General features: G+C 42.9%; 1 protein-coding gene across 4 annotated transcripts in view; it reads right to left on the bottom strand.

Moving 5' to 3' along the window:
• Nucleotides 1–14,389, bottom strand: part of CEP63 (centrosomal protein 63) — a 23,282-nt gene that overhangs the window by 5,654 nt on the left and 3,239 nt on the right. For 3 of the 4 annotated variants that reach the window (XM_035900045.1, XM_009644423.2, XM_035900046.1), the window contains exons 3-12: nt 13,359–13,539; nt 11,308–11,403; nt 8,583–8,708; nt 7,586–7,699; nt 4,945–5,178; nt 4,539–4,684; nt 3,608–3,742; nt 2,863–2,977; nt 796–993; nt 271–357 (exon numbers count right to left, since the gene is read on the bottom strand). In XM_035900045.1, coding sequence (XP_035755938.1) covers nt 271–357; nt 796–993; nt 2,863–2,977; nt 3,608–3,742; nt 4,539–4,684; nt 4,945–5,178; nt 7,586–7,699; nt 8,583–8,708; nt 11,308–11,403; nt 13,359–13,539 — 1,432 coding nt within the window. The remainder of the gene's footprint in view (nt 1–270; nt 358–795; nt 994–2,862; nt 2,978–3,607; nt 3,743–4,538; nt 4,685–4,944; nt 5,179–7,585; nt 7,700–8,582; nt 8,709–11,307; nt 11,404–13,358; nt 13,540–14,389) is intronic. The other variant, XM_035900047.1, reaches the window with a different exon arrangement.

Below are 14,389 nucleotides of genomic sequence, written 5' to 3'. Positions count from 1 at the left end.
AAAAAAGTACTGAACACCACGGGCCAGACCCCACGGAGAAGAAATTGAGATGACGGCTCGGTTTCTGCAGTTCTCCTCACTACTCTGTGACTGAACAAGATGCTTGGTATTTCTGGGCCCTATTTCCTCACAAATTGCCCATTTTGCTTGGATTTGAAGTTCACTGAACTCTAACAAGCATTTTGAGAGGCCTGGGCAAAGACCATTACTGTTCCCAGGTAGGACACATGCAACGCTAGCCCCTTCCCATCTCCAATCCCTAATGCATACCTCTAGCATACCACGCTCCGTTTTTTCCAGCATCTCTGAGAGATGACGGTTTTCCAGCCTCAAGGTTTCCAGCTGGACCAGAATTACCTGAGGAGACAGAGGCAAACAAGCTCAGAAAAAAGAACGCAGCAGATGCCCGCAACACCCTACAGGTATTTTCCACCCTCAATTCAAGCATGAGTACCAAGGAAGGTTTGGGCTGTTAGTTCTGCAGGGACGCCATAGAGAAGACAGTACAAATAAGCATGCACAGTCATTTAGTTTTCAAAGATGTCATCGTTCAGGCCTAGTTAACACGAGTGATCTCAAAGAATTCTGTGGGACTGCCAGTTACAGGTTTAAAAAGCAGCAGCAAGACAGATTCAGCGAGCACCATGAATTAGAAGATTTCATCAGAAGGGTCTCAAAGTCTTTGTTCAAAGGCTGAAGAGAGAAAGAAACTACTAACATAGCTAAAAAATAAGGTCATATTCCAAGCCTTCAGATCCCTTAAAGAGACAGCATAAGAGTCTTCTGCCTTTTTACCCTGTGCTCCACCGCTTTCCTCTCTGCTCTTTCAATCTCGGTTCTCAGCCGTTGTTCTAGGTCTGACGTGGAGCCACTTGCAGACGCAATTGTGATGTCCCGCTGGTGTAACTCTTGTGTCAACCTGGAGATTTCCCTTTTCATCCCTTCGAGCTCACTGCTGTGAGTTTGTTCAGCTTGAGAGAGCTGCTCTTTCAGCTGGAGGAAGATATGCACACATCACCCACGAGCTTTTAAATGCTTCAGCAAAAAAGCAGAAGTATTGCACATGGTAACGTGAAATCTAAGTACTGGAAAACAAAAAGCTCTATGTAACAAGGCCTCTGTGTATGCTTGTCCTTCGCCATTGAAAACCACCTCATCCCAATCCTTTTCCATGCCATAAACTGCCAACTGGGACAAGACATAAGTTATGCTGTGGAGTACTCGAGAAGATCCATAATTGACCAAATCACAGTCTCTTTAGCTCACCATTCTACCTCTGTGGCCAACAACAGATACCCAAGCGTTCTCCATCACTGGGCAAGCACAGTAACACTTTCATAATATAGCCTTGCAGTTCGCTGCTCTGCCTTCCCGAGGCAGAGATGGTATCTTTAAATAGCTCTAGCCAGATTTTTCTTCCACTAATTTGTCCTAAGTCTTCCGAATCGATATTAGCTTGTAGCAACTAAAGCTACCCATGGCAAACTTCCACTAGCAAGCTATGCCCAGGGTAAAAATATACCTCTTTGTTTTCTTAACTCCATTTGATGACCACTAGTCCCTGCATTATGAGAGAATAATCATTCCCTATTTACTTTCCACATGACAGGCATGATTTTATTTTTAGTATGTTCAATCTCATTTATCTCTTTTCCAGTTTGGTAAGTCCTATTCCATTCAGCTGTTCCTTGTATAAAAACCACTCCACCCTTTTGGTCATCTTTTTCCATACCTTATCAGGTTTTATTCAATCCTTTTTGAGGTGGTAGTCCCAAATTGCATACAGTATTCTGGTAGACACACCATATATTTATTTAGTGACATAATAGAACAACATCACATAATTTCTCCCCTGTATTCTGCTGCATTAGCCAGAAATATTAGCCACCCAAGCCTCCAGGACTTTTCTGAGAATTACATGCATTTTAGAAAATCAAACCAGATGATCTTTGCCTAGCCATGTAAATACTATACACATGGTGATTTATTTCCATGTCACCTCAATGCCTCCCAAGTATATAAAATCAAAACAACCGTAATAAATCTCTTTTTTCCTCCCCAGCCTGTAGGAGATTCATGTATTGTGTGGCTGTTTAAACGTGCAACCAAGCACACATCTCTGGAAAGATCTGCACGTCTGTCCACTCAGAATAAAGGATGAAAGATTTTCACAGAAGTGAGGTTTTTCACCCAAGTCCAATAAGGTTTCTACCCTAACCATGCACCAGTGAAAGCTCTCTGACTAACTTATCTAGACCACTATCAGAAGTCAAGCCTTGAGGTGGGCGTGCCTCCCTTGGGCGCACAGAGGGCTAGGGTGAGGTTCTCACGGCAGACGAGCTGCTCTATTTCTTCCAGACCCCGGTTCATGCCTAGGTATCAAGCCTGAAATAAACTCCCTTATTCACATACGGACTAGAACACATTTGAAGCCCTGTCTCAAGTGTGATGAGACATACTAGCAGCAAAACCTATTCCCTCCCTGTTCTCCATCCTGCTGGGAGCCTGTATTAGGATTCCAGGCCTCAATTTCTTTGCATACTTGCCCCTTCAGCACTAATTCAAGTATCTTCACACTGTAGAGAAGCACTGCGTGATGTAGGGGTAGGCCTAACAGATGTTCACAAAGTAAACCGCAGGGCCACGTACAGAAACCTGCAAATCCATCCTCTCGACTCCTCCTGGGTCAGATCTGCTCCCTACCCTTCAGCCTATCGCTGCCTCCACAGCACTCCCAGCCTTTGATCCCACTCGGAGCTTGGCTAACCATGCACTGCAGTCTCTGCTGAGGTACATGACACACGCGGGAACGGCTGACTCCCCAAGTGCCTTTCCCACCCTCCAGGAACAAAGCGACATTACCTTTTTAATCTCTGCCTTTGACTCAGTATGGTGTTCTTCCATTGACTGCAGCTCTTTGATATTCTCACGCAGCTCTTCACTCAGCTGTACACACCTTGCATTTGAAGACACCAGGCTGGGTGCCAAATGTAAAACTAGAGATTAGAATACCTGAAGGAGGAGGACATGTGCAGAGAAACTTTGATCTTTCAAGCCGTTTCCTACATCCGTCATAACAGAAACCAGACTCTTAACCTAGCAGTTCCTTACCAATCCTTTGGTTTTGTTTACCAAAATAATTTCAAAAGAGATCAGGAAGCTGATCTAACTGATAATAGCTGTTTCTTGTTTGTTTCTTTACCATTCTAAGATTACAAACTTCTCATGCAAACATTAGCCTGAAAACCACAAACTCAGAGAGGAAGACTTGTTTCCAATTCTTATTTCACAGTAAGGTCTGGATCTGGTTCTTACCAGCTGACTAACAAAGACTCCTTAACCTATTACCAATGAAGGTGCTAAGCCTGAGCAAGCTGAAACACTGAAAATACCCACAGTGTGCGCTGAAAAGCAGCCAACCAATTAGCAAAACAGCCTCACTATTAAACTGCAAAATGAATAGCATTTGATTTCTTCAGCCCTTTAATATTTAAAATAAGCCTACAAAAATCAGTGGGACTGGTTAACCTGATGAATACAATATATTAGGTATTATACTGTTATCCAAGTTTCACTGCACATCCAGGGGAAGCAAGCAGCCAGCTACCTCTTCTCGAGATGAGTCACTTCTGATTTTAAGTGCTGCTCCTTCTTCTGGGCGACATCCAGCTGCAATACCACATGCTCCAGCTCCAGCCCCGGAGAAGACAATTGTTTCTCTTGCAAGCGTTCCTCCAAGGCCCTAAGCAGAAACATGATCTTTAATCTTGGCACAGAAATGTCATGTCTGAGTTCACTAATATGGGGAACATACCACTATTTTCTTGGAAGTCTCTGAAAAATATACAAAACCCAACACTAGGTGACACCTGTGTGCATTGTGAATACGCAAACATACCAGCTGGATGACAGCCCCCTGTTTGAGTTCAGGCTGATTAAAAAGACTAGATCCTATTTCGATGTTGGCCTCCCTGATCCAGACAGTCTCCCGGCCATTAGCAGACAGCCACCTTGCAAGAAACAGCGCAGCCGTTAGGTAACATATGGCAAAAACTTTTGACATGACCCTACAACTTTTGCATGTTGCCAGTGGAGAAAGGGAACGCCAAGATGATTTTGTCACATATGTAGTTACTTTACCAAGACCCTAATCTGACATCATTAAATCAGTGAGTACTTTCACCTGCATTAATAAGCACAGTATCAAATCCTTCAGGCCTTTCAAGGCCTCCAGCACTTGACTGAAAATGCCTGGGGAAAAAAAAGCTGAAAAGCTCAAAAGCCCTGTGCTGCCTCCAGAAACCTAGCTGCGTAGAAAGCTGATTCCTTCCACAGAGTTGATTTCAAAAGCAATGCAATTTGGCAAATGCTGCCAGGAAGCACAGCACTTGTGAGAAACTACAGTGCACCATCCTGTATATCAACCAATACAGATCCAGCTGTACGAAAAAGCTCCTGCCACCCTCAGTGGGAGAACCTGGAACACAGATCTGGATTCAAGAGCATAAGAACCAGTGAGGCACCTGATAAGATGTTACCTGATAAGGAGCTCTTTTGTGTGCAGAGCTTCAGTCACCCTGGCCAGCTCATTCTGTAACTGCTCCTGGTGCAGCTTGGAGCTGTCAATGAAATCTTCCTGAGACTGCAAGGTGGCTCTAAGTTCCAGCTTCTCATCCTGTAGCACCTGCACAGGAGGGAGAAGGAATGACTGTTGCAGGATGGACCAAATCAGTTTGCTGTAAGGCGATGAGAGGCTCATCAGATTCTTAAGGAACCCTTGGAAATAGTGCAGAGCACCATATGGGTACAAAGCCAGCTCTGAGGCCAATCAGGAACTTTACAAAGGCTCTAGAAAGAGATGGGAGCTCTGCAATGAAGAGCCTTCCTGCTACTTCTCACAAGCACTTGCTTTATATTTTGTTTCCTAACAGTTCCTCCACTGACCTCTAACATTTTCTTGGACTGCCTTAATTCTTCTTGAGCTCTTTGCTGATCTTCCAGAATTATCCGATTGTTTTCAGTCAGGTCGTCCACTCTCATGTTAAGCCTCTCCACCTCCAACTCATTGGCACAGATAGCATCATTGGCCCTCTCCAGCTTGCTGGTTAAGTGCTGGATTTCCGATCGGCTAGCCAGCTCCACTGACTCCAGAATCTGCTTCCGATTGGCAAGCTGAGTCTGCTAAGAGCAACCAGTTTGCATTAAAGCTAAATTATAAAAACCACAGTGTATCAGAACTACATTCAACAGAGCTACTGATTTCTTTGTGTAACAAGCCATATCCTCAAAATAAGCAACACGACCTTCCAGGGAATTAGGGAAAGTATTGTTCCAGGGTTACACAATGGGTAAAACTTCTAAAGGCAAAAAGAACTAAAAAAAAAAAAAAAAAAAAAAAAAGAGGGGGCCCTCTGATTCCAAAAGAGGTTCAAAGAGAATCTGGGAAAAGAGGATCTCAAATCACTCAAGCTGTCCAAGCATGAACTGTCTAAGAACAAACCTGCCTACTATTTTTTGCTGGTTAACCTAAGGCTAGACCAGGAGAAACGGCAGCATGTAAGAAGGTTTGCAAATACCACACACAAGCTAGAGACCACCCAATCATTAATTCCATGCCAGGACAGAAAGCAGCTCTTCGTGCACAATGAAAAAAAACAGAACCATCAAAAACCGAACTGGGTGTAAGAGTCTAGTAACATTTTGCTTTATGCGGTAAATTCCTGGTTCTAACAGCTTGAGAGAATGCTCACTTTGAATGTTCCATTGTTTTAAAGGCGGACAAAAAAAGGTATAAGGAACATATGACTAGCAAACAATACATGCTCTATTATTTATAGGCACAATACTTTATTTCATAGCACTTCTTTCCACGTAGCTAGCTGGTGATATTTAACAAGCCAGCTCTCATATAAGCTTCTAAGAATATTCATTTCATATGTGCCTTTTTGTATAGTATCTTGTAATTTTTAAAAGCTGAAACAAAATATTTGAGTAGTCCTTTAGTCCCAATTCCTAAGAGTAGCAATTCCTGCCAGCTTCAGAATCACCACGTGCCTCGATTTACAGCCTGACACATAATGCCTCATAACAGAGAATCTATAGGAACTGTGCATTTGGAAGACTATGGTATAATTTTGATTACAGTCTTTTCATTATTTGAATAGTCATGACAGAAAAGGTAATCAGGAGGGGCAAGAAGAACAGCCTTTCTCCACCCAAGAAACCAGAGTGCCAGACTACTTGAATATTGATTTCTGCATTAAAGAAAGCATTTAAGCTATCTCTTATTTCCAGCCACAGAACATGCAGGACAGCACAGAACTCCAAGTTTCACCCGTCAACTTTAAAGGCCGCAAGTGTTAGAGGACGGTGCTCATCACTGGGTAAGAATGCCAGGCTTCCCTAAGCTCCACTGAAAGATAGGAGGGGAAGCCAGCTGAAAAAAGAGAAAGGAGATACTTTCCCTTCCACGGTCACAGATCTCAGCTTGACCTTGTGCCAGAAAAACAACCAGACATACAAAATGCATAGAAATGCCCAAGGGAAAAATTTAGGACTTTCGTGCTGGGCTTTTCAAACAAATTGAGGGCTGGGGCACCTAAGTCATCTACACCGCTTAGGAAAAATGCCCCCAAATTCCCGGTTTTCTGCTGCACAGTAGGAAGAAGAGTTCCTCTGTGCTCAGGTATACCAGCCTGCACTCCAAGGACACATCTGTTCTCAGACAATTGAGCTATCAATGACACAAAGACAGCAGAGCAGCAAGACCTTCTGCTCAACGACTCTCCCTGCGTTTGCAGATCTACTAGTGTCAGCCTCTCACAAAGCCCCTGTCAGAGCCAGCTTCAATCCTGTCATCACAAGCTTCCTCCTTGCAGGAGCTTCCACTCAAGAGCAACCCAGGAGCCCATTAAGTGTAAAGCCCCCAGCAAGAGCTTCTTATCAGTGTCTGCTGTGATTGTGTCAGTGTGACTTCACAGCTGTGCTCTAGGTCAATTCATCTTGCTCTGCTGCAGCACCACTAGCTCATGGAACGATTCGCTTTTCAGGAACAGCAGCCCCACTACTTTTTGCCTTTAAGAGACTTTAAAAAGAAAAAAAAATGGGGAGGGGGCTGAAAACTGCCGTTACCTCCATACTTTGCAGAAGTATCAGTCGTAGGGGAAGACTATTTTCCATCATCATCCTCTGAGCTGGACCTACAAGGTACATATTTAGCTACTGGCAGGTACACAGCTTTGAACTACACGACATGATGTAACAGCTATTTTAAAGTGTCATATGCCGTGGTCTCTGTCTCCTAGGGAAAGCTTCATCCTACTATCTTCTCTACTAATTGGAGGGGTGGCAGGGAGAGCTGCATGAGGCTTATCTAACTTCTGTTGACAGACTCCAGATCTTTTTTCCATAGAGCACTTATACAAGTAAACCTTTTTCCACCAGGACATTAAAAGTCATTTCACCAGCAACCTAAACTGGATGCAAGCCTGAGAGATTTCATTAGTCTCTCCCCTCTTCCCCCCTCCCTCCCCTCCCACCTGCTGCCACAAACGAAACAAAAACTTTCAGCGCGTATTAATTATACCTGAATGAGCTCAGACTGCTCAGCCAAAGCCTTCCTCTGTGCTTCCAGCGATGCCACCTGCTGCTGGTAAAGCAAGCGCTGCTTCTCCCAGTCAAGTGATTTTTGACGAAACTCCTGCAAAGGCAGCAGGGGCGGCTTGGAGCAGTACGGCCATGCAGTTGACAAGAAGGCCCCCTTCTAGTTCATATCCATGTTTGCTTTCTCTCTCTCCACCCCATCCTCATGCACCTTTCCCCACAGCAGGGAAACCATTAGCCAGTCATTTGATGCACCAACTCAGCAGCATAAAACCCTTCACATACTGTGCTTGCCGTGTTTCTTTCCCTCCTGAATTAAAACATCAGTGTCAATTATTGCTGTTTACAAATGTTAAGTGCGAACAGATTCATGGCTAGTTTCACGGATTTGCTGTCAGAGGTTTAACAATTCAGACTGGCTTTAGCTTCCAAAACATGCTGCTATTGAAATCACTAAGATGGAAAGTATGAACTACAGAATTTTAATGCTAATCTCTGCTCCAGAAATTGGACACTACATCAGTCAGATGTGTTTGTTAGCCACGTCTTCAGGGTATAGTAGAAGAAAATTGAGTGCAGTTGAGCTCAGCATAGCAGAAAGATTAAAAGATGAGACAGGGTTGAGAAGTTGTTTGACATGTAGCTCCCTCCTCCTCAAAGACATGAGATGACAACCTCACCACGCTGGAATTCATTCCGTTCACACAATTAATTACCCTTCCAGCATCTTCTTCCTTTTATTTAGCCTAAGAATAAGAAAGGCGGCATAGTTTATCCTGTGTACTCAGACACCCCAATGCAAGAAACTGCCCTTATTACACAAGCAGTTGAGAAGAGCTGCACCTAGAGAGTAGATGGAGAGCACTTTTTAAGCAGGATTCATATTCCAGTTCCTAGTTGTCTATTCAGTCACTAGTGAAGCCCAGAAAGTCAGTTGACACATACAAACTCTGGTTAGCGCTTGCTTTTTCACTACATACCTCCAGCTTCCTGGTCAGTCGGCTCATTTCAAATTGGTCCTCCCCTTGTCTCTTGTTAGCTTCTCCTCTAGCTTCTCTTAGTTGTTTCTTCTGCAGCTTCTCATAGCTCCTCCTCAGCCTGGACAACTGCAAGGAACACAGTGAAAGAGACAAATGTTCAAGGCCCCAAGGCAAGAATTAAACAGCACTTTGAAAGAAGGCACACAAAATGGCTTCACACAAACAATTCCCCTAATCAAGGCCACACAGCTTGTAAGTGAAGATTTCTACTTGCATAATGAGCCTATTATAACAGGACTGCAAAATATGTAGAGTTGTATACAAGTAGCAAGATGCCACTGAAGTCATGACATCAGCAGCTTTAATTAGACCTCTGTCTTACCACCATTAAAACACAACTAAAATATTGATAAGATGGAGGTTTTCACTGTTAATGCAGCAAGAGCGTGGTACCGCCCTCTCTACAGGTGGCTCCCAGCCACAGTAAGAAGCAGGCAGGACCCATGGTTGATCTCCTTGTACCAAGGGGCACATCACACCACACACGGGGTGGGGGTTAGATCATAGAATTGTTTAGGTTGGAAAAGCCTTTTAAGATCATCAAGTCCAACCGTTCCCCTAACCCTGCCATCCTACTACTAAACCCTGGCCCTAAGCACCTTCTCTGCCTGGCTTTTAAATAACCCCAGGGATGGGGACTCGACCCCTTCCCTGGGCAGCCCCTTCCAGTGCATGACAACCCTTTCGGGGAAGGAATTTTTCCCAATGTCCAACCTAAACCTGCCCTGGCACAACCTGGGGACATTTCCCCTCATCCCATTGCCCATTACCTGGGAGAAGAGACCAACACCCACCTCACTACAACCTCCTTCCAGGTAGTTGTAGAGAGCACTAAGTTCACTAGATAGTTTTACACAGAGGTACAGTTTTTTATGTGACTAAAATATACTTGTGAAGCTCAGGCAGGAACTGGAACTCTTCCGCTTAGTGGGAGAAGGAAGATTTGAGAATTGCCATTATACATAATATCAACACTACTTCATCTGTCATTTTCTGCTTAGATACACTATGTATTTCACAATGAGTGGAGAATGCCAACAGAAAATATCACTCCTACGCCTACTGCTAGAATGCTAAAGTCATATCAGAAGCAAGAATGAGGAAAAAACTCTTGACATTTAAATGACCCTCTGTGCAAATAACCGCTTGCAACTTGCATGGAATTCTCCACCTAATGAGCTCCCCCCAACACAACTATTAAATAAGAAGTTTCCAAATAGCCACATGAATTTGAGAAGTCATCATTCCCATTTTACTGACAGAGAAAGCTAAGCCCACAGATGAACAGAAGGACCATGAGAAGAAAAAACATCTGAATTGAGACCTCAGGCACTGGTCATAAAAGGTTCTCTGGAGCCCTGAGTCAGCAAAATACTTAGGCATGTTCAGTGGGAACAGGCAGACATACAGCCTTAGAGTTAACGTACAAACATCTCTTGCCAAACACATCAGGAGATTACCAAATTATTCTTTCAACAACCTCAGTGAATTAGATGTCGTACCTGTCCTTTTCCTGGTAATGGTGGCAAACCAAGACAGAAAGAATTTCCCCAAACAGTAATAAGAACAGAATACTGAGGAATATTGGAGCTTAATGTCATCTACATTAATGCTGTGTGGGTAAAATACCAACACATTGCAATTTTGGCCACAACACACACACTGTATTTTAGCCTTAACAATTCAGGCAGATCTGCCAATGCACCTCAGCTTTGCTTTGCAGCTTATCCACAATTCCAGTGGGCACATCTACTGAACAAAGACTGTTAGTCATACTGAACAGTAAGGTGTTTTAAATGAGGACAGATGCCTTCTGTCGTCAAAGCAGAGACTACCAAATTAATTTAACTTATGGCTTACAGTGAGCATGAATGATGCCCAGCCCTCCAGAGAAAACAGGTCAATGCTCTACTGGCTGTTCACGCCATTTAACTTGCTGCTACTGACAAGTGGAGACAGGCAAACAGTTAAGACATAAACATGGAATGCTGTTATACCACCTGCAGGACATTCCACATGTACCACCTCACGGTGAAAAAGAAGCTTTCTGAGGTGAAAGCTCCGAAATTATTTTCAAAAAACACTTTCTAAGTATACTTACTTTTTATTAAGCATATTAAGACTAATTTCCTTGAGAGAACAAAATCCTTAGCAGAAAAACCAGAGTCAATGGAGGCAAAAAGAAGATGAGACTACATACCATTCTCATCTCTTGATCTCATACGATCAAGGCCAGTTACACCGCCACCCTATTTTAATGCCATGAAATGCTGAAGGAGCAAACTGCTCCTGCCTGTACCCATGGTAACTTCAGAACGAGCACCATGGTGACTAGGATGGGCAAACACAGGACATTTTTGCAGTAAACTTCTGCAGATGTCTAACACATGAAAGCTGCACAAATACATTTACTACACATTTCTACTCCAACAGTTTTCTGTTTGTCACCAAGTTCTCCCGAAGTGCAAAAACCAGGCCTAATGAAGAATAAAAATATTACTTTGTCTACGCTCAATGCTCTTTTTTTGTAAGAACATAAACAATTAAAAAATGGGAAGTTTTAAAACCATGGCACTTAAACAAAAGCAATGATGCAAAGTATTTCACCTATCAGATCATATATCAGCTGGGAACTAAAAGCCAATCTTCTCTTTTTGCAACTCACCTCCTCTTGAAATTTCTTCAGCTGTTGTTCATATTCTCTAACCATGTCCTGTTTAGCTTTTTCCATGTCTTCTACCTGGTGACGCAACATGCCAACCTGAACAAAGAGTTAAAAAGCGGACAAATAAAACAACAGAAGTGGACTTTATTGTCAGTAGGTTCTGGGATTAGTTTTCATTTCATAACTGTACATTATACCAGGAGTGGTAAATTACTATTAAGAGATCCTAATTCTGTTAACAACTGCATGTTTCAGCCTATGCCTAAATCTTTGGTAGGTTGGGGCCAGAACTATTTCTGTCCTGGCCTCTTGTTTTGAGCCAGTTTCTGGCGTTCATTTTTTGGGATGAAACTGACCGTTTTGGCTTGTGCCAAAAGGCTATTTTTTTATCTGGCATTTTCATCAAATTCTGCATAAACACGCATTATGATTTCAACCTATCTACCAAGAGAAAAGATGGCCATGTCATTATCTTACTACACTCAGGTGAGGCAGAGATTCCACATAATCCACATGGAGATGAGGGGGACAAAGAAAGAAATGGGGCTTTGAAACTCATGGGGAAGACTGCCCTTACATTGATTCAAATACTCCTGTGACTCATTTCTGCCTTTTTTTTTTCTTCCCTTTCTCCATCTTTTTCCCACCCACAACCCAAAGTGGCCACCTTTCTAACAGCAGGTACGAAGGACAGCAAGCCAACAAATTAAAAGAAATCACTGCAGAAAATCCATACAAGTAAATCAAAAGCATGAATATACTGCAGTAGTGACTTTAACTGTAGTTTACAGTTCAGTTTTGAAATCAATGTTTGCTTTTGGTGGCAAGAAATATTTCAAAAGTGTCTTGAGAAAACACAATTGATAATAACAATGCTAAACTATATGATAAAAAATTATGGTTCTTGCAAAGGAAAATCCTGTGGCATGACTGACTCCAGATTTAATAACTCTAACAAAGACATTAATTCCAAAACTTGCCCTGCGGACCAGCAGAAGCACCTGACCATATTAACAAGAAACTACAGAGTTCTTAGCCTACTGTTGCTACAGCCTGTCACATTTCTCTTTATTTTACTAGATTCCACCCGAATTAGTAAAAGCTACAGCAGTACTTGGGTAATTTTGAGGATGCAAGAATAGCTGTAGTAGACTTGCACAGGCACCCCAAAAACCCAACTGCTTGTTGCTGCATCAGCTGGCTTTCGACCCAAGAAGTCAAAGCAACTTCCTCAGAGAGCTGGCAAAACACAATTTGTAGCGAAGAGCCTGCCAAAAGGTAGGACACCGCAACAATAATATAATGACAAATTTTAAACACTTTCAGAAAAAGTCAGCGTGGCTAGATCTTAAGATATAGCCACCCAGACTCCTACTGGTTTCCTCTGATCCCACAATAGATACATCAGTTCATTTGCACAAGAGAAAGTTTATGGTCCACATCCTATGCAAAACCTTCACTTACCGATACTTCTCCACTGATACAGAAATGTGGTGTGCTTCGCCCAGGCCTTTAATTAAAGGCTACAAAACCTGAGCTGCACAAAATAGCCCTTGGAGAATCTCCTGGCAATATCTTGGTGTAGTTTACGCCACTAAACGTTGTTTTTACCAATGACTGCACGTTGCTGGGCTGTCGATTACTGTTGTATCCAGATTCAGCACCTCTGGGTTCTCTCTAGAAAACTCTGACAATTCAGTCTGTGGACTTCTACCAACCCTTAGGGAGTTGATCGCTTGACTTTGATTGAATTATGAATCAGACACCTTGCTCCCACAGGCTCCTTTGTAAATTCTATTCCTGATTTCCAATTATGAGACAGGCTCCAGTTTCGCTTAGCACAGCCATTTGCTAAAGTTAATACCTGGTTTTGGCTTAGCATTTAAATATTATTAAAAAAAAAAAAAAAATCAAAACTGATGAAACAATACCTGAAACACATCCATGCAAAGTTAAACTCTGAAATTCAGGTTCAGTCTTTATATTGTGTTTGTAATATGTAAAACACACAAGTTGACACCAATCAGGAAACCATAAACCTGAGGCAGTACCTCCTTATATTTTTCCTGCAGAGCAGCTCTGGCAGAGGAAAGTTCCTGCTCCTGAACACTCAGGCAAGCTTCCAAAGCCTGCGTCTGTCCTTCCCATTCGGACTTCTTGTGAGCCACCATAATGTCGATCTGCTTCATCAGCTCCTGCAGCTCAGCCTCACAGGAAGTCAGGAACCCACCGCTGGAAGGGAAAAGGCTTGAAGTTACAAAGCAGGCACCACCCAACACAGCTCCAGTGTCCCGTACCAACAAAGTTAGCAGAGCAAACTGACTTGTCCCAGGGAACCAACCCTGCACATGCAGTGTTTTGAACTCTATGAAAATCAGCTTGCAGAGAAACATACTTAATACTTAGGGGTTCATCCCAGTATCTCACAAGTGGTATGCTTGGGTATCACTGGGCAGAGACCTAAATTTGGCAACGAGCAATGAAGAATACTTGTGAGATCCCAGTGAGAACAAATGACCTACACACTTGAAATGCAGGGGGTTTGTCTTCGACTCAGAGAGCCATTACAAGCACTTATAAACACTCATCCCTTTGTCTTGATACCATGCATTATCTATGTAAACCGGAGCATGTTTTATCCATATTTTGTATTTGCCTTAATTGCTCTCCAGGCAGAGGCATTTTATATCAAGTTTCAGTCACCAGAGAGATCTTACAGCCAAGCTATCAGCTCCTGAAAACAGAAGTTTATCACAAATGCAGAACAAACCCCTAAGTAGAGGGGGTTGGTTGACAACATGATAATGAAGAATAAAACATTCGCAATCCACTGGGGAGAGCGTGCTCCCTAGCGACGCTGCAATTTCTAATTTGGTGCAGTAATTATTGAAGCCAATTCAACTAACTCCTCTAAAACTGCTATGCCAGGGACAATACTAAGGCTTGCAAGATACAGCCCTAGAGGGCAGCGAACTCTGTGATGATCTTTACCCCTTTAATTTGCCTGTCAAACAGGAAGCACTGAAAAGAAATGGAAATCAATAGGTTAAGGGATTGAAATTTCTCTGTTCCCCCAGAGCAT

The sequence above is a fragment of the Egretta garzetta genome, unplaced genomic scaffold, assembly GCF_000687185.1.
Source record: "Egretta garzetta isolate BGI_Z169 unplaced genomic scaffold, ASM68718v1 scaffold448, whole genome shotgun sequence".
NCBI classification, from domain to species: Eukaryota; Metazoa; Chordata; class Aves; order Pelecaniformes; family Ardeidae; genus Egretta; species Egretta garzetta.
This window is presented reverse-complemented; position numbering and strand designations above follow the sequence as displayed.